General features: G+C 37.8%; 1 protein-coding gene across 1 annotated transcript in view; it reads right to left on the reverse strand.

The window, feature by feature from the left end:
- The window catches only part of SRPX (sushi repeat containing protein X-linked), a 244242-nt gene that overhangs the window by 69729 nt on the left and 155010 nt on the right, over window positions 1-19503 (reverse strand). Inside the window, exons 5-6 of the mRNA XM_053706469.1 lie at window positions 18223-18349; window positions 1508-1629 (exon numbers count right to left, since the gene is read on the reverse strand). Of these exons, the coding sequence (XP_053562444.1) occupies window positions 1508-1629; window positions 18223-18349 (249 nt within the window). The remainder of the gene's footprint in view (window positions 1-1507; window positions 1630-18222; window positions 18350-19503) is intronic.

Here is a 19503-nt window from a genome sequence, read left to right on the forward strand (position 1 = left end):
AGCCAGCAGAATAAGTTACACTCTCAGTGGGATGCAGGATAGTTAAAGGGGCATTATACACTGCATTTTGCATACATGTTTTGTAGATTATCTATTTATATAGACAATAAAGTGTTTTTTGGGGGGTTTTTTGGTTATTTTTTTATATTTTTTTAAATGGACAGCTTTGCTTATTTTGAAATAACATTGCTCTGATTTTCAGACTCCTAACCAAGCCCCAAATTTTTAGGAGAATACCGACGTATACCTTCTCCAGCTTGCTTCTGTTTGTGTAAAGGGACTTTTTATATGCAAAGTAAGGGGGAGTGGGGGTCTGATATTTCCCACTTGCAGTGGGTGTTCCAGTAAACTTTTGAACAGAGCTAAACTGGAAGCTTCTAAGTAAGTTTTCTTAACGGTTTTATACTGGATTTTTATATCAATATCTGTGCATATTATTCATTATAGTAGTGTCTATTACATGCAGTTATATGAACATTGGTGTATACTGTCCCTTTAAGTAATAAAATGATAATTGTCCATTGTTCTCTCTATGGGGCCCATTTATCAAGCTCCAAATGGAGCTTTAGGAGCCGTGTTTCTGGCGAACCTGCAGACCGCTGCTCCATAACCCTGTCCGCCTGTTCTGAGCAGGCGGACAGACATCGCCGCAATTCAACCCGATTACGATCGGGTTGATTGACACCTCCCTGCTGGCGGCTGCTGGTGGCCGCGAATCTGCAGGGGGCGGCGTTGCACCAGCAGTTCACAAGAGCTGCTGGTGCAATGCTGAATACGGAGAGCGTATTGCTCTCCGTATTCAGCGAGTTCCGCCAGACCTTTGATAAATATCCCCCCCATGTATTGAGCTTTGGTGTTCCAGCCAAATAAAAGATAAGGGAGCAAGTCTGTGTACACAAAGTTATAACATAATGAGATATGATATCACCTTTAAGTTCAACCCATTGTAATAGGCTGTGGTTTCAAAGTACAAAATCAGCTACTTAATATGCACATATACGCATGAAAATGCAATTTCTCAAATATTTTATACTCTGCTGTTAGTATAACAGGTTCTTTAAAATACATTAATGGGAAAATAATTTTACAGTGTAATGTCCCTTTAAGGTGATGTCTAAGCAACTAGCCTGATACCCGTATGTTGGCCCACCCTCTTATTAGCGTTAACAGGTAGGAACTGCAAAACAATAACTTAATGATCCCATTAGCCTTGTTGTCTGCAGACTCAAGCCCAGATTGGCTCTTTCAAAGTCAAGTGGCATGTGGAGTTTGGCTAATGAAAAACAATTGCAACAAATAAGTTGTAAATCTGTTATTCTATAGCACGACAACAGACATGTCTTGTAATTACACTGTGTCTACGTTCCATTTAACAACTAGTTTGATATATTCCATCTTTACCCTAATCTAAATACTCTAGACGTTAGTGTCATTCTACAAAAGAGGTCTCTCCGCTGAACACTGAAGAGTTTAAAGCAATCTATTGCACAAACAATTGCCTACATACCTTTAACTTTCACACTAAATTTGCAAGAGGCTTTGTTCCCAGCTCTATCAAATACAGTATACTGGATTTTATTATCTCCTTCTGGAAAGTCGGAGCCTGATGGTCGTCCTTTCAAAGTCACACTGAAAAAAAAGAGTCAAAATGTATTGTGATATTTTATTTGTCTCATGATTACTTTGTACAGTACATGTGAAATCTTGTTCATGGTCATTTATTTAAAGGGACACTTAAGTCAAGTAAACTTTAAAAAGATTCACATAAAACATGCAGATTGAAGTTATAGTTCAATTTTCTTTTATTATCAAATTGTGCAGTCTTTTTATTTGTACACTTTTAAAGGCACCATTTCCTACTGAGTCTATTATTGACTGATGGCTGTCACGTGACACAGGAGGATGCCAAACTGAGCTCAATTTGGAAAATTGCTATTATAATTTTTTTTAGTCATTTTGCATTGTCTCTTTATAATCTGCTTGTTGCTTATTATATTCTACTTTATTTGACGGTCCTATTACAGACTGTCTTATTACTAAATTTCAAGACTACAGTCTGTTACAAATAGGGATTTCATCTCTTTATCTGTCTTTTTTTTTTTTTTTTTTTTTTTAATTTTTATTAAGGTTGTGCTGAAAACAATACAACATATGCAAGGTAATATAATACAGAGCAAACATAAATGGTACATTTCAAATATACTGTTTCCATCTTAATAGATACGTTTTACAACATAGGCAATGCTATGGAAGAATTGGAACCTTTTTTTTTTTTTTTTTCAATTATATGAACAACACACAAAACGCAAGATAGAAATTAAAGGGAATCTAGAATAGGTTGACATGTAGTGTGTCATGAAATATGAATACTGTAAGCGCCAGTGAACTGCTGTAATATTATGCTAGAGTATGTAAACATTATGCAATAATTAATTTAAAATGGTATCAAAAATAAAGGCGCCAAGTATAAAATAAAATAACATAGTATGGTAACTAAGTATGGAATTATGGTGCGGTATGGGCAAGATAAACCGCTTATTGAGTCCCTCCAAAATAGAGGGCACATTATTGTGGGGGGGGGGGAGGAGGTGGTATTCTAAGTGTTTTTAAGCAAGAAATGCCAAAGAGCTACATATCGCTAAATGGGTAGGGTAAGCTACTGTATCCTGAATTATAGTAAACAGGTTATATATAAGAGCTAAGAATAGGGGATAGAACGAGCTCAGACAGCCATCAATATAGTGTATAGTGCTGACTATACTTGTTAAATGAAATAGAGTGAATAAAGTTACCAATATAGGATTATATGAGAGTAAGTATATACTGGACATTCGTGCAAAGCTCGCAGGGGACCCTAAGTTGAGTATAAACTTGCCAACTTAGGCTAAACTTACCTAGGTACACCAAGTTAATTGAGGCATTACGGAAAGCCAACTAAATAAACCTCTTGCTGAATGTGAGGTGCAAGTAATGTAATGATCTGTACCCTAGACCCAGATGCATAAAAAGCAAAGTACTGATTAGTAAGTGAGTGGTGTGAGCAAGATATAATTAACAACCCTCAACACACTTAGACTTCAGTTGGTACTGAGGAATAAAGTATTAGGTAAGTAGGGATAGGTAAGGGCGAAGATACTTAATTAAACCGCTGACCAATTCTATCATAGGATCAGGGATGTTCTATCTCCCGGATGTGGGCCCACCATCCAGAAGCAGAAAGGCCATAAATGATTAACACCAAGGGAAGGAGATTATGACTCCTGAATTTTGGATTGAACTAAATTTGGTGCATGCGCGTGACACCCCAATTTAAATGGCTAAAATCACGGGGAGGGGTCGTTCTCACACCTAACAGCAACCCTCAGGCTTGTGTAGAGGAAGTAATAGTGCATTATGAAGTTAAACTCGAGTTAGTTAACCCCAGGGCTTTTGATTATGACATATAAGCCTAGTGGTAAATTTAAATATAGCGGTATACGGAAAGAGGCTTATTAGTCGGGGTGTTAAGATGACCAATTAAACAGACGAATTGAGGATCAGTTTAGATCTGAGTCTATATAAGGGCCCCAGAGGCAAATATTTCGAAAGGTAAAAACAAATGCGGTAAATTTACAACAAGGTAATTTGTAGAACTCCCTATTGATATGAGCTATGAAACCTCTAGGTATTGAATAAGATATAACTCAGGTAAACATGTATAATATAAACAGTATCAATAAACAGAATTGCATGTCTGAAACCTGTAGATGAAATAATCAACTAACTCAAATATATTGGCTATTGTTTCATGAAACAAGAACTGCTATTAACTTAGTTAACCAGCTTCATGGTAACTCCAGCACAATGCAAACATCATGGCTTCATCGTTGTAGAAACATGGTCTCATAGATTGCGAAGGGCCATGGATAGGGCATATTGTCTCTCAATATTAGTTATTACTGTTATCTGCTTGTAAAGGGCAGTCCTGGTGAAAATGTAGCTTTGCTTCGAATGTAGGTGGTATAGGAAGTTCTCAAGATAATTAGAGCTTTGCAAATGGTAATATACGTCTGTAAAGCTTAAAACAGTTTAGTCTGAACTGTATACATATTATGATGCTGGGAGACTGCTAGCTGTAGAATATAAAATGTTGGAGACATTATAGAATAACATGTGCTAAGCCCTGCAGGTAGGGAGAAAGAAAACAGTAAAGACAGCAACCATAGTATGTTAACAATAACTCAGTTCCAGTAGCTGTAAACAGACTGTCAGCATAGGATTCAACTATGTCTATCCTACTCCCACTTTAAGGTGATGAGGAGAGTCTCCCCAGCTCTCAGCATATTGGGGCAACCAGTCTCCGCAGCCTCCTGGTTTGGATATTGGGAGCAAGTTCCATACCTGTGCAGCCTTTTGGCAAGTGAGAGGTCCGAGATCCGGATCCAAGACCTCAGACCTCAACATCTCCATCATTGCCGCAGCTCCTAGTTTCACTCCGCTATCAAGCGCTGACAAACCAGCGGTAGCTTGTATTGCTGTGTGCACTAATGGCCGTTGCTCAGACCCCTGACAAATTGAGCTGTCATTAGCTCTCGCGGTAGAATCAGGAGTGCGCAATAAGTGTGAAGGCTCCGGTGCAGCTCCACTAGCTCCCACGCCGTCAGCGGTGTATAAGCATTTTTCTGGCCAATCTTCATTACCAACTGCAGGACCAGGCGTATTGGTTAAGGCGGCTGTAAACGCATGTTGATACGCTTCCAGGAGTTTGCCAATTTCAGATAAAATCCAGTGAGCGCTCTCCATTGTGAGCTGTACCGTCCGTCCACGTGGTCATAAATATGGCCGCTGTCTGTACAGACTGTATTCAAGCCACCAAGCTCATTGTCAGGTTATTGCGTTGGCCCATTAAAGCGGCCCCTTCTCCAAACTGCAGTCAAGGTATTAGCCTATATGTTCTTAGGACTTGATTTGCATTATAATAGGCTCTTAATGCGATTTTGGGGCATTTAGAGCCGGAGCTCTAAAAGCATGCGTCTAGTCCTCTAGGTTGCTGGCTCCGCCCCCCCCTCTTTATCTGTCTTTATCTATCTACCTCTCTACAATTTGTCCTTAAGGTACATTGAACATAACCTTTCTATCATGCATCTAAAAGTGCAAATATTGTTATCTAGTAAACTTCCCAGCTAAATCTAATATGCCAACAGTTATGTACTAAGTTGCGACTAATGCTCACCAGCTATGAAAGACAACTCTCACAATTTATTTTTTTAAACAGACGCAAACTTTAATACATTTTAAATTGTCCTTTTTTAGGTAAAACAAAAACTTGGCTGCAACTGTTCATAATGTCTTCCCCCCCTTCCTCATTATTAGTGCTATGAAATATTTGACAAGAGGTTGGATTCCATTGTTTTTCACAGTGCCATGAAAACTGTCAGCAGGTTACAAAAGAACGATAATAGTAATATAGGTAAGTGACATTTTATTCTGGAACAAAAACAATAACTGCAGAATTCTCAGCACAAAGAAATTCATATAGATTTATGTTTTATTAAAATAATAGCAGCAATGCAGTGTTTGAAATTCTAGTGAGAACTAAATGTTACAACTATGGCCAGATTATGAGTAGCAAGCTAAAAGTTATGCGCAATCGAAAAGGGCTTTATCACGGGTGCTTGTGAGCGTCGGGTTTAGCACGCGTATTACAAGTTGAAAGTAAGCACAAACGCGTGAGAGCAATAGTAATTTACGCTGGAATGATTACCGCGTCTTCAGAGCTATAGTCAACTGTTTCGTGAAACAAAAAAGTGTCACAAAACACATCAAAAATAAATTACAAGCGCAGTTACATTCATAATAACACTATCTGATAAAAGTTATTTAAATTATTAAAATAAAATTATTGCACAAAAAAGTTATAAAGGCTCAAAGATGAGGTCTCTGGTGTTAGAAAAAAAAAAGGCAGACAAAGGGCTTTAACATAGAGATACATTTGTACTCATGTCTACAGAGTATATACACTTATAAACAGATAAATACATATGTATACACACACATATATATATGTGGCCAGCAAATATTAAACATAAAAGTAGTAGTAATTTTAATATAACATAGCCTTAGCATATCAATACTAGAGCAATATATACTATACACAAATCAGCCAGTATGTATACGCGTATCCCACTAGAACATATGTGGCTAACATAAACTTGAAACATGTGTATGCATTAAGTTACCAGACCCAGCTTGTATCCGGATTTTCTACAGCAAAAGTCAAGCAAATATCAATGTAAATGGTAACAAACGATTCAGAGAGCAAAGCTGTTAATAACTCTGTAAGGATAGTAGAGCATGAGAGTCTTATAGCAGACTATTCCCAGATAGCTCCAGAAATAGAATAGGCTTCAGAGCAATTAGACAAAGCCCCTGTATGTAGGAGCACATAGGGGAGAAACGTGCGTTGGCAATCTTCTAACCTTTGCTGTGCACTGTGCTGTCTAAGCAATTATACAACAGCCTATCTTGTTACATTGTAACTTTTGTCATGCAAGAGAGAGAACTTTCATGTTATTTATCCTATGGTATGTGTCTTTATGGAAACCCGCGGCTGCCTGAAAGATTTGATCGTTTGACAGCTCAACTAGCCCCTCCATAACGGTCGGAGCGTTTGCATTTCCCTGGGTAAAATTCGGAGGTGAGGCTTGGAGGTAGCTAAAGTAAACAAGACACAGGCAACTGCAGAGGATACCTAAGCTGGGGTCTTTCTGATCCAAATGTGCAGCCCGATGTAGGCAACAGAAGCGTGGCTCTAAACATACAGAGACACGGAGTTCCTGTTTGTGAGTGGACAAGACAAAGATACAGATACAGGCTGACCGAGGAATCAGGAGCAGAGGTGCTGGGATGTACGAGATGCTATAATTGTATCTCAGTCTCTAATTGCTCTGAAGCATATTCTATTTCTGTAGCTATCTGTAAATGGTCTGCTATAAGATTCTCATGTTTTACTATCCTTACAGAGTTATTAACAGCTTTGCTCTCTGAATATTTTGTTACCATTGACATTTGCTTGACTTTTGCTGTAGAAAATCCGGATAAGATCTGGGTCTGGTAACTTAATGGATACACATGTTTCAAGTTTATGTTAGCCACATATGTTCTAATGGCATACGCGTATACATACTGGCTGATTTGTGTATAATATATATTGCTCTAGTATTGATATGCTGAGGCTATGTTATATTAAAATTACTACTACTTTTATAATATTTGCTGGCCAGCATCTGTGCACTCAGGTTTTTTTATGAGGTTGTGTATATATGTGTCTCACTCTTAATACACCGTTTTGTGTTTTTCCAATAAAAATTATTCAAAAGTGCTGAATCCCCTCGTTTTAATACAGGCTTTTTTGAAATCCTGTTAAATTTTTAATGTTTTTATTTTCATCTTATTATTGAGGGTCTGCACCATTACCCGGATATAGAATCGTCATTTAGACTCTTATCCATTCATTATTTAAATGGTCCTCTCTCCCATTTCTTATTATTTTATATATATAAATTGAAAAAAAGAAAAAGTGTTCCAGGGGCAAAGTAAAATCTATTTTTTTTTATTGTAATCCACAAGGATAAAAGTACCCAGGGGGGTCCAGTGTGCACTCAGTAAAACACAGGTGTACTGAAGGCTAAAATGTTTCGGCTATAGTGCCTTAATCATAGCTAAATCAGTATATCTGTGTTACCCATTTAAAAGCAATGAGTGAACGGGGTTAACCCTTAATATACCATTATAATACCTGGATAAAGAAAGTAATACATATTTATGAGATACATATAAGTTCAATAAGACAAATAGGTGCTCAATAATAGATAAGGAATAAGAAAATTACATTAAATTAAAAATACTTGGATATACTTAGTTATAAACTACCAAGTCCAAATCTTATAAAGCAGACCAATAGTCTGTGAAGTCACCTATGCAGATTGTATCAATACAAACATAATAGTCAAGGTTACCACTAAATGGATAAAGTTAAAAAGTTATAAACCTTTCTGCCTCGTATAGAGAAGAAAACGTGTGTTACAACTTTATCTTTTGGACATATGGTTGAGTTGAGTCCTCTGGGGACTCTAGTGTGCAATCTAAATACCCAGAACATCTCACGCTTACCTAGAATCCTATCTCTAGCACCTCCCCTGGGAGGAGACTTAACCCATTATATGGCCTGCCACCTAAATGTATCGTTACTTTTATGATGTATATTCTTAAAGTCTCTGACCAGAGGTGTCGTAACTTCTCCTATTTTAATGGTAGATAGATTATTACGAATCCTGGTATTGACATAATTCGTCGTAAGACCAATGTATTGAAGATGACATTCAATACATGTAATCTGATAGATGACATAGGAGAATGTACAGTTCAGGCAGGAGGAAATCTAAAATTCCTCTCTAGTAACTTCAGACCGAAAAGTGTCTGAAAAGATGCAGAACTCACATGGTCTGCATCTCGATTTGCCACACTTATACATCCCCCTATGCCAGAGCCATGCCCTTCGAGCCACATTTGTCACTGAAGGGAGTTCCGAAGGAGATAGGAAGTTACCAATGGTCTTACTCCGTCTGTATGAACACCGTAGACCCCCTTCAACACTATCAAATTATCATCTGCCGACAATAGATAAAAATGTTTGTTCACAATTTTGCAGATGTCCTTATACTCCTCACTATAGTCAGTGACAAAGGTAACTCTATGGGGCTTACCTATAGGTTGTGTCCTGTCCAGTCTGGAGTCTTTAAAAAGCTTGGTTCTATCTAGTTTGTCCACCTGGGATTGTGCCCTGTTAACAACATATTTGGGGTAGCCCCTTTCTTGCAATCTTTCCGTCATTTCCTTGCATTGCTTGGTATATACAGATTTCTCTGTATAGTTTATTTTAACTCTGATCAGTTGCCCCTTCGCAACTGCAAAAGGGACATGCTGCGGATGGCAGCTTCTTGCGTGCAAGAGGGTATTCTTTGTGATAGGCTTACGGTATAGATCTGAACTGATGCGACCACTTTCTATGCCTGTCAAAGTAATGTCCAGATAGTTAATGGATTTCATTTGAATATCAAATGTAAATCTCAAGCCCACCATGTTGTTGTTAAGATTTTGAATAAAATCCTCCACGTATGCCAGGGGCCCCTGCCAGATGAACAGCAGATCATCAATGTAGCGTGAGATGTTCTAGGTGTTTAGATTGCAAACTAGAGATCCCAGAGGACTCAACTCAGAGTATGATCTGATTAATTATTGGAAATAGCAACATTGATAATTAGATTTGTATTTTCCAAGATCGTCCTCTGGTTTGAGTTCCGTTTCCATCAACTCTTTTGATGATAAAATGGATGAGACATCATCTATTCATTTATTTATCTATATGTTCTACACATCTTCTATTTGGCACATTACACACTTATATATCCGCATATGATTTTTCTATGTTTTTGTATATGTGCGTGCAACAGTATGTGTATTCATACATGTGTTTTATAATGCAGAACACTACTCTGATCTGAGAGCTAAACATATGTATATATTGGTTTGTTGTCAATGCCTATGCATGGGATAGTTGACTTCACAGACCATTGGTCTGCTTTATAAGATTTGGACTCAGTAGTTTATATCTAAGTATATCCAAGTATTTTGAATTTAATGTAATTTTCTTATTCCTTATCTATTATTGAGCACCTATTTGTCTTATTGAGCTTATATGTATCACTTTCTTTATCCAGGTATTATAATGGTATATTAAGGGTTAACCCCGTTCAATCATGTTCACAAACACAGGTATTGGTTTATTAGATAACCAATCAGTAACAAGATTTACTTTTAAATGGGTAACAGAGATAAACTGATTTAGCTATGATTACGGCACTATAGCCGAAACATGTTAGCCTTCAGTACACCTGTGTTGTTTTACTGTGTGCACACTGGACCCCCTGGGTACTTTTATCCTTGTGGATTACAATAAAGGTTTTTTATTTTACTTTGCCCCGGGAAAACTTTTTTTTTTCAATTTCTGCATTGGCCAGGCTTCTAAGGAGCAAAGGAAGCTTGACATTACACGCAGAGGTTTCTACGCCCTCAGAAGCAGATGGGCTTTCAGCTTTCTGGATCCACTATAGGCAATGGCCGAATTGGCGACTGGACATGCCCCCCTGCTCAACGGAACGCCGCTGTGTGCGGCAGAAGACAGCAACTTGGGAACTGTAAACTGGGAATCCGGAGAACCGGCCACAGACACACTGCAGAGCGGTAAGTGGACACAGCCATAGGTTGTTTGAGCACAGGCTGCTCACTTTTCAGTTCCACTACCACTTGTGTGTAGGATATGTGCATCCATAGTGTTTTACATTATACGTAAGGCTCTCTGTGGAGCCCTTCTACGAATGGTTTCTGTTATACTGGGAACAGTTCATAGCTACACTGCTGGTGTTGTAGTCCAAGGGATTGCTACTTCTGTGAAATAGCCCAACTGCATTATAATTATAACACAATATCACTTTTCTGAGGGACTAGAGTGTGTTTCCTTATTGGGATTGTCTGTATTAGTGCTACTAGTGAACTCTCAACATTTCCCCCTTTGGGGTTTCCTTGGTGAGTAGGATACATTCCTAATTACTGAATGCATGTTACATGTTTTTATGGTATTAAATTGATTTGCACTATGAAAAGTGTATCTGTGCGCTTGTTTTTCTAGATCCCTGCAGCTGTACCTTATTCACTCAAACTGAACCTTGAGTGGTTATACAACGAGCAGCACTGAGACACCAACTATACTGAAACTTCATTACATCTGACTATCAGAAGGACATTATCATTCTTTTTTCCTATTTCAGGGATATTGCAGAGTGTGATAAGTATATTATTATTATTATTATCATTGTTATTTTTTTGTATGCATTAATCCGATTGCAATATATTGGAGATTTGTTTGAACACATATTTTGCTAACAGTGTTTGTGGTGTTAGGTTCTACCAACACAGTTAATCAAAAGTCTCTCACAAGTGTGCACTGCCTTGGCTCCCAGTGGTGATACTCACCTCTTTGAGTTCACCCCTGTGATCTTGTGGTTTTATATATATATATATATATATATATATATATATATATATATATATATATATATATATATATATATATATATATATATATATATATATATATATATATATATATATATATATATATATATATATATATATATATATATATACACACACACACACGCATTTTAGCCCTTTGCAGTTAAGTAGATGAAAAAATGTGAAATCATATTTATGCCATATTCATATTTAATAAAGGTTTTAACTATGTATTTACTGTAAATATTTCAGATTCCAAAGATACAGCAGAATATGTTCTATGTATTTATAAATAGATATTCCTATATATAATTGTGTGTGTGTGTATATATATATATTGGAGATTTGTTTGAACACATATTTTGCTAACAGTGTTTGTGGTGTTAGGTTCTACCAACACAGTTAATCAAAAGTCTCTCACAAGTGTGCACTGCCTTGGCTCCCAGTGGTGATACTCACCTCTTTGAGTTCACCCCTGTGATCTTGTGGTTTTATATATATATATATATATATATATATATATATATATATATATATATATATATATATATATATATATATATATATATATATATATACACACACACACACGCATTTTAGCCCTTTGCAGTTAAGTAGATGAAAAAATGTGAAATCATATTTATGCCATATTCATATTTAATAAAGGTTTTAACTATGTATTTACTGTAAATATTTCAGATTCCAAAGATACAGCAGAATATGTTCTATGTATTTATAAATAGATATTCCTATATATAATTGTGTGTGTGTGTATATATATATATATATATATATATATCACCAAAATACCATTAGATACTGTATATGTAGAAATATTTATTAATAAATAAAACATATTCTGGTATGAGAAGAACATTGGAATGTAAAATATTCATATTTTCATGTTGGTTTAGCGCACATGAGAATATGCAATCGGGTTTGAGGGTGAGTAGGGTGTTACTTTTTTCTCCACTTTATGCTCTATTAAAATCCATGGTGGAATACGTGAACTTGCACACAATATTCTAAATTCAGCGTTTTTCAACCATCAGGTTAGCAAGCGAATGAAAACAGTTTTCTCATAATACAAACGCAAAGTGCATCCTGACGTGAGCAAAAAATTTACTTCTGGAGCGGGAGCGTTAATCAGCGCTCCATTCTAAATCTGGCTCTAAATCTTTAAATGAACCAGCAGCATCAGTAGGAAATATATTTTTTTTGACAATCTGGATATAGCAGCGTCCACCTTAGGCAGAGTAGAAAACTGAGTATTCAGAAATTTACATAAAGGAAAAAGCTTGTACATTTTCTCAAGTTCTCCAAGCTGCTTTTAAGGCTTTACGAAATTGGTCAAGTACATAGGGGCCTATCTATCAAGCTCAGTATGGAGCTTGAAGCCCTGTGTTTCTGGTACGCCTCCATGCTTGCCAGGAACACCAGTTATGAAGCAGCGGTCTAAAGACCGCTGCTCCATAACCTGTCTGTCTGCTCTGAGGAGGCGGACAGACCTCGCCGCAATTCAACCCGATCGAATACAATCGAGTTGAGTGACACCCCCCTGATAGCAGCCGATTGGCCGCAAATCTGCAGAGGGCGGCATTGCACCAGTAGTTCACAAGAACTGCTGGTGCAATGCTGAATGCGGAGAGCATATTGCTTTCCGCATTCAGCGATGTCTGTCGGACATGATCCGCTGATCAGATCATGTCGGACAGACACATAATAAATAGGCCCCAATGGCTTGATAGCTTCAGATACTGGAAATGATTAATCAAATTGAAGGCCTGACAAAAAACAATCTGAAGAAGCATGGGGCTGATCATCCTTAAAGTGAATTTAAAGTTTAATGAATAAGTGCCAGTATCTAAAGATACTCAAACAGGGGCACTTTACATTGAAGATTCTTTTTTAAAATACTTACCTTTTCTTTATGTAATCAGACCGGTGATCCTCCGCCTGCAGCTCCTGCTGTAGTTAGCAGATCGATGACAAATCTGGCTTCCTCCAATCGTTGCATGCCCCCTTTGGAGTCCAGCTCGTAAGGCAACGCAATGATTGGAGGAAGCTGGAGGATCATTATTATTCATTAAACTTTACATTCACTTTAATACCCAGGGTTTTCTTAATACCCTTAATAAAGTCACATGAAGCAAAAGAGTCAAGAGATATTGGTCGTTCAGCTTCAACAAGCTCCCCATCAGAGACAGAATCAGTTCCAAGCAAACACTCTGCAGATTCCACATGTGACATAGTAAAACTTCCACCATAGATCTGACTAATACAGATTTTACATAATTTCTTATCATCCCAGCAAGCACACAGAGAACAGGTAGGTTGCAGCTGAGGCTCATGACTAAAAAATAAAATCATGTGGATTTAAGTAAAAATGAAAAAAGTGTACATAACACCCTTGTGCACAAAACATACCTTAAAGTCACATAAGTAGCCTCTTGGGCAGATGCACTGAGTGCACTGTTACAGATTGCTATATATATATATATATATATATATATATATATATATATATATATATATATATATATATATTGTGACAAAGCCCTTGCAGGAATAGTCACTTCAGCATGAAATATAGTGGTTTAGGCTGTTTTATTTTTATCAGCAGTTTTAAACATGGGGTGTAATTCCCCTTTAAAACAAACATAAAACAAACAAAAGCCTACGACTAACTATACATGCAATATTTCCTTACTAGCCAGTACTGGGCAGCTAAGCTGGTCCCAGTTAACAAAACAAATAAAAATAAGAAGAATAGAACAATGTTTGCTCACCAGTCTCTTGTTTCTGCCAGCTATAAATTCAGACATACAGCAAGGTCTCAGTTCCTCCCTCTCTAGAGTAGCCTGCACAATGAAACACTGATTCCCTCTACAGAACTGCTTATAAAGGATCCAAATGATTTAACCAGAATCAGCTGTGGTGAGCTACTAACAAATTAACACTTTGTTAGAGGGGAAAGAGTGTCCTTTCCAATCTCCTGCTAACATACACTCCTTCTCTCACCTTGTCACACATCCCCCTCCCCAGCGTAATACCAGTGTGTGAAGCGACTGCTGCAAGAAGCCAATGCACACGAGACAGTGATTTGTGACCGTGCATCATCATTACCATGGAGCAAACCAGCTCTGTGCTTCACTACAAAAGTAAATGGTTGCAAGGACAAAAACCATCTAGTGACTCGTGAGTTTCTATCTTTGATGGTGTGCATCCATTTTAACAGAGCATGGTCAGTGACAAGGGTGAAGCGCCTTCCCAGTAAATAATACTTTAGAGTCTCCATAGCCCACTTAATAGCTAAGCACTCTTTTTCTATAACAGCATAGCGCTGTTCTCGAGGCAACAATTTCCTGCTTAGATATAGCACTGGATGTTCTTCCTCGCCTATGTACTGTGACAGTACAGCACCCAAACCAACCTCAGAGGCATCTGTCTGTAAGAAAAACTCTTTATCAAAGTCAGGTGCCACGAGGACGGGTTGCTCACACAATATTGAACGAAGGTCCATAAAGGCCTCCTCTGCCTCTCTGTCCCACCTTACTGTGTCTGGACTTCTGGCTTTAATTAGGTTTGTGAGAGGAGCAGCTCTGGTCGCAAAATGGGGTATGAACCTGCGGTAGTAGCCAACAATTCCCAAGATGGCTCTAACCTGCTTCTTCCTAAGAGGCCTGGGCCAATTCTGAATAGCTCCTATCTTGTTCAATTAGGGTTTCACTAACCCCCTTCCCACTACATAACCTAAATACTTAGCCTCTGCCAATCCAAGAAAACATTTGGAGGGGTTGGCAGTTAATCTAGCTTTCCTAAGGGTGTCTACCACTGCCTCTACTTTCTGCAAATGAGAGTCCCAGTCTATGCTATGGATTATGACATCATCCAAGTACGCAGTGGCATAGTGCGCATGGGGTCTTAATAATTTATCCATGAGCCTCTGAAAAGTGTCTGGAGCTCCATGGAGGCCAAAGGGCATCACCTTATATTGAAATAAACCATCTGGGGTTACAAAGGCAGTTTTCTCTTGCACATGCTTAGTGAGGGGTATCTGCCAATACCCTTTAGTTAAATCCAATGTAGAAAGAAATCTGGCCTTAGCTAGCCTCTCTACCAGTTCATCAACCCATGGCATTGGGTAGGCATCAAACTTTGGCACTTCATTTAATTTCCTAAAATCATTACAAAATCGGATAGAACCATCCGGTTTAGTTACCAAAACAATTGGGCTAGACCAATTTCTTCTATCACATCTAATTCAAGCATTTTCCTAACCTCTGCTCGTACAGCTATCCTTTTTGCCTCAGGAATCCTGTATGGTTTTAATTTAAGTGTTACTCCAGGCTCAGTAACAATATCATGGGCAATTTCTTGTGTTCTGCCTGGCATAGGCGAGAAAACATCCTTATTCCTCTCCACCATTTCCTTAACTTCCTTTACTTGTTCAGGTGTTAGCTCTGGTGAAATAGTCACTACTTGTTCTGAGACTTGAGGCTCAGCCCCGGTATTATCTAACTGGGCTAGTAATGTTTCTCTATCCCTCCATTGCTTAAGAAGATTTATGTGGAATATTTGCTCTTTCCTACGTTGGTCAGGCTGACTAACTTTATAATTCACAGGGCTTACCTTTTCTATAATTTCATAAGGTCCCTGCCAATGAGCCAAAAGCTTACTCTCAGCTGTAGGAACCAAAACCATTACCCTGTCACCCTGTTTAAATTCCCTTACAGTAGCACTCTTATTATAATAAAATCTTTGAGTATCCTGAGCTTTTTCCATATATTGGCGAACCAGGGGGAAAACATGAGCCATTTGCTCCTGCATTTTCTCTATATGCTGCACCACATTAGTACCTGGTACTCCCTGTTCCTCCCAAGTTTCCTTTAGTATGTCCAACATACCTCTCGGATGTCGACCATACAAAAGTTCAAAAGGAGAAAAACCAGTTGAGCTCTGGGGAATTTCACGGACTGCAAACAATAAGTAAGGAAGCAGATGATCCCAATCCTTCCCATCTCTACTAACAACTTTCCTTAACATCCCCTTAAGTGTGCGGTTAAACCTCTCTACTAGCCCATCTGTCTGTGGGTGATATACCTAGGTTTTCAAAGCCTGTATTTTAAATAACTGGCACAACTCTTTCATTAGACGGGAAACGAAAGGAGTACCTTGGTCAGTTAAAATCTCTTTTGGGATCCCAACCCGTGAAAATACTTGTACCAATTCTTTTGCTATATTTTTAGCATTAGCCTTACGTAGTGGAATGGCCTCAGGGTATCGAGTTGCATAATCCACAATAACAAGAACGTATTGGTGACCACAAGCTGATTTCTCTAATGGGCCTACCAAGTCCATCCCAATCCTATCAAATGGTACATCAATAATTGGGAGGGGTATAAGTGGAGCCCTTAACTTGGGTTTTGAGGATGACAGTTGGCATTCTGGGCAGGAAGCACAATATCTCTTTATTTCTTCGTAAACTCCTGGCCAATAGAACCTCCTCAGGACCCTTTCCTGAGTTTTCTCTACCCCCAAATGTCCACCCAAAAGGTGTGAATGTGCAAAATCTAATACCTTCCTAGTATGAGAGGAAGGCACAACTAGTTCTATCTCTTGACCTTCCTCTGATATTACTCGGTACAGAAGGTCATTTTTAACCATAAAATACGGGTATACACTTTTTGTTTGACCTTCTACAGGTGCTCCATTAACCTCTACTACCCTGCTCCTTGCATGGTGTAGCAAGGGTTCATTAGCTTGTTCTCGCCCAAAGCTACTGCTAATAAAGTCTAGTTCACAGGGAACATTTTCAGTAATGGCCACGCCTTTATTACTACGTTTTCCCTGCTCATTTAACAAAACTTCATTAAGGGCTTTATTAAATCTGTATTTACTCTTCCTATGCTCTTTTCTAGATTTACCCCTTTTGGGACTGGATGCATACAAATCAGGGTGAATAAAAGGGAAAACTTCCTGTAGACTCCTATCCCCTGCTTCAACCTCTGATTCTCCTTGTTTAGCAGTAAGTTTAGACTGTATTAGGGTGTGAAACTCTGGAAAGTTTCTTCCTATAACCAAGGGATAGGGCAGCCAAGGTACCACTACAGCAGTTATTTGTATTAATTTCCCAAGTATAGAGACACTTATAACAGCAGTAGGATAAGTAATAGTACACCCATGAATACACAGTACCCCTATTGTCTTATTTTTTTGCAACTGTGATTTTCCACTAAACCTCCTGATATCATTTTCTGTAAGCAGCCGCTTGCCCGTATCCTATTCACACCTTCTGCTTGCGTAGGTGCTCCCTGAGCAGTAATACGCTGCACAACATCATAAAGCATGGCATGATCCTGTTTTTGGGCCTCAGCCAGGGTACCAATTTGTAAAGCTAAAAGTCTGTTACACTCTTGCTGAGTTGCAACTGATGCTGCAGCCTGACGATTATTCTCTTGTTGTATAGATGCAGCCTGCAACAGGGCCTGTAAAACATCCTCCATATTTATGTGGGTCTGTACCTTTAAGGCTTCCAGAATAGTAAAGCGGGCACTAACAATCCCTCTTCTGACACCACTGTGACAAAGCCCTTGCAGGAATAGTCACTTCAGCATGAAATATAGTGGTTTAGGCTGTTTTATTTTTATCAGCAGTTTTAAACATGGGGTGTAATTCCCCTTTAAAACAAACATAAAACAAACAAAAGCCTACTCCTTTTTAGGAGACTAACCATACATGCAATATTTCCTTACTAGCCAATACTGGGCAGCTAAGCTGATCCCAGTTAACAAAAAAAATCAAAATAAGCAGACTAGAACAAAGTTTGCTCACCAGTCTCTTGTTTCTACCAGCTATAAATTCAGACATGCAGCAAGGTCTCAAATCCTCCCTCTCTGGAGTAGCCTGCACAATGAGACACTGATTCCCTCTACAGAACTGCTTATAAAGGATCCAAATGATTTAACCAGAATCAGCTGTGGGGAGCTACTAACAAATTAACACTTTGTTAGAGGGGAAAAAGTGACCTTTGCAATCTCCTGCTAACATACACTCCTTCTCTCACCCTGTCACAATATATACACGTATAGATACAAATATAAAACTTACTCAGTTAATATACCATCTGCTGTGTCTCTTCCCTCTGGGGTGTCCCAGAAAACTCTTGCTGTTAGCTTATTTGGTTCTCCTACTTTTTCCTTTACACTTGGACACTGGATTCTAGGAGGCTCCAAATCTTAAAAAAGATAAAATAGAAATAATTTATGAGAAAAATCACATGTAATGAAAGTGGATATAACTACAATTTTCCCATCATAGGTTTGTGTTTTCACAACTATAGTCCAATTTACTAGATTAAGTGCTAGATTATGAGCGTAGGACAATTTATTGTTCCCGCTCGCATGTTAAATTTGCTAGATTGACGCTTTCTGTGTGTGTTGGGTAGTGCACTTATTACAACTTGAAAGTAAAAAGTTTTTGCACAACTGCAAACCCGATGAGTGCAAAAAGGCAAACTTCAAATATCGCGACCATGTTAGCTTATTTCCCAACAGACTTTAATGGAGCATGAAAAGTGGGTAAAATAAACAAACACCCTTACTCTTGCTCATACCCGACCACGTTTACCCAAAATTAAATATTGATAATTCACATTCCGATGTTTTCCACATAGAAGAATATGTTTATATATATATATATATATATATATATATATATATATATATATATATATCATGGTTTTTTGGTTAAATATATATATATATACATATATATATATATATATATATATATTTTATTTATAGATATATATATATTTATATATAAATATATACATATATAGGAATAGCTATTTAAAAATACTTAGAACATATTCCCTTAGGTAAAGAGCATTAGAATGTGAAATACTTACAGTACATACATAGTAAAACACATTATTAAATCTAAATATAAATTTTTTGTGCAATATTTTTGTAATCATTTTTATTAGACAGTGTTATTATGAGTGTAATTGAACTTTTAAATGTAGTTTTTATGTGTTTAGTGCAACTTTTTTGTCGAGCATAACAGTTAACCAGAGCTCTGAAGTCACGCTCTTCTGACGCGTTAAATTCAATTGTGCTCAAGAGAACGAGTTTACTTTAATACGTGGCTTTCTGTTTCTGTTTAAAACGTTATTCACGCATAAAACATTGAACAGAAAGGCACAAGAGAGTTTTCAGAGAAGTACAGTGCAACGCTTAATGAAATGAGGCAGGTAATTGGATATTTGGGTAGAGCACTCTTATGGTTTTGAAAAATATTGTTTCTTAGTTTTGATAATATAAAGAATTAGGTTAAGGATTCTCATGCATAGATACCCCTCCCAATGTAAGTTTTGAGTTTATTCCC

This window comes from Bombina bombina, chromosome 3 (genome assembly GCF_027579735.1).
Source record: "Bombina bombina isolate aBomBom1 chromosome 3, aBomBom1.pri, whole genome shotgun sequence".
Classification (NCBI taxonomy): Eukaryota; Metazoa; Chordata; class Amphibia; order Anura; family Bombinatoridae; genus Bombina; species Bombina bombina.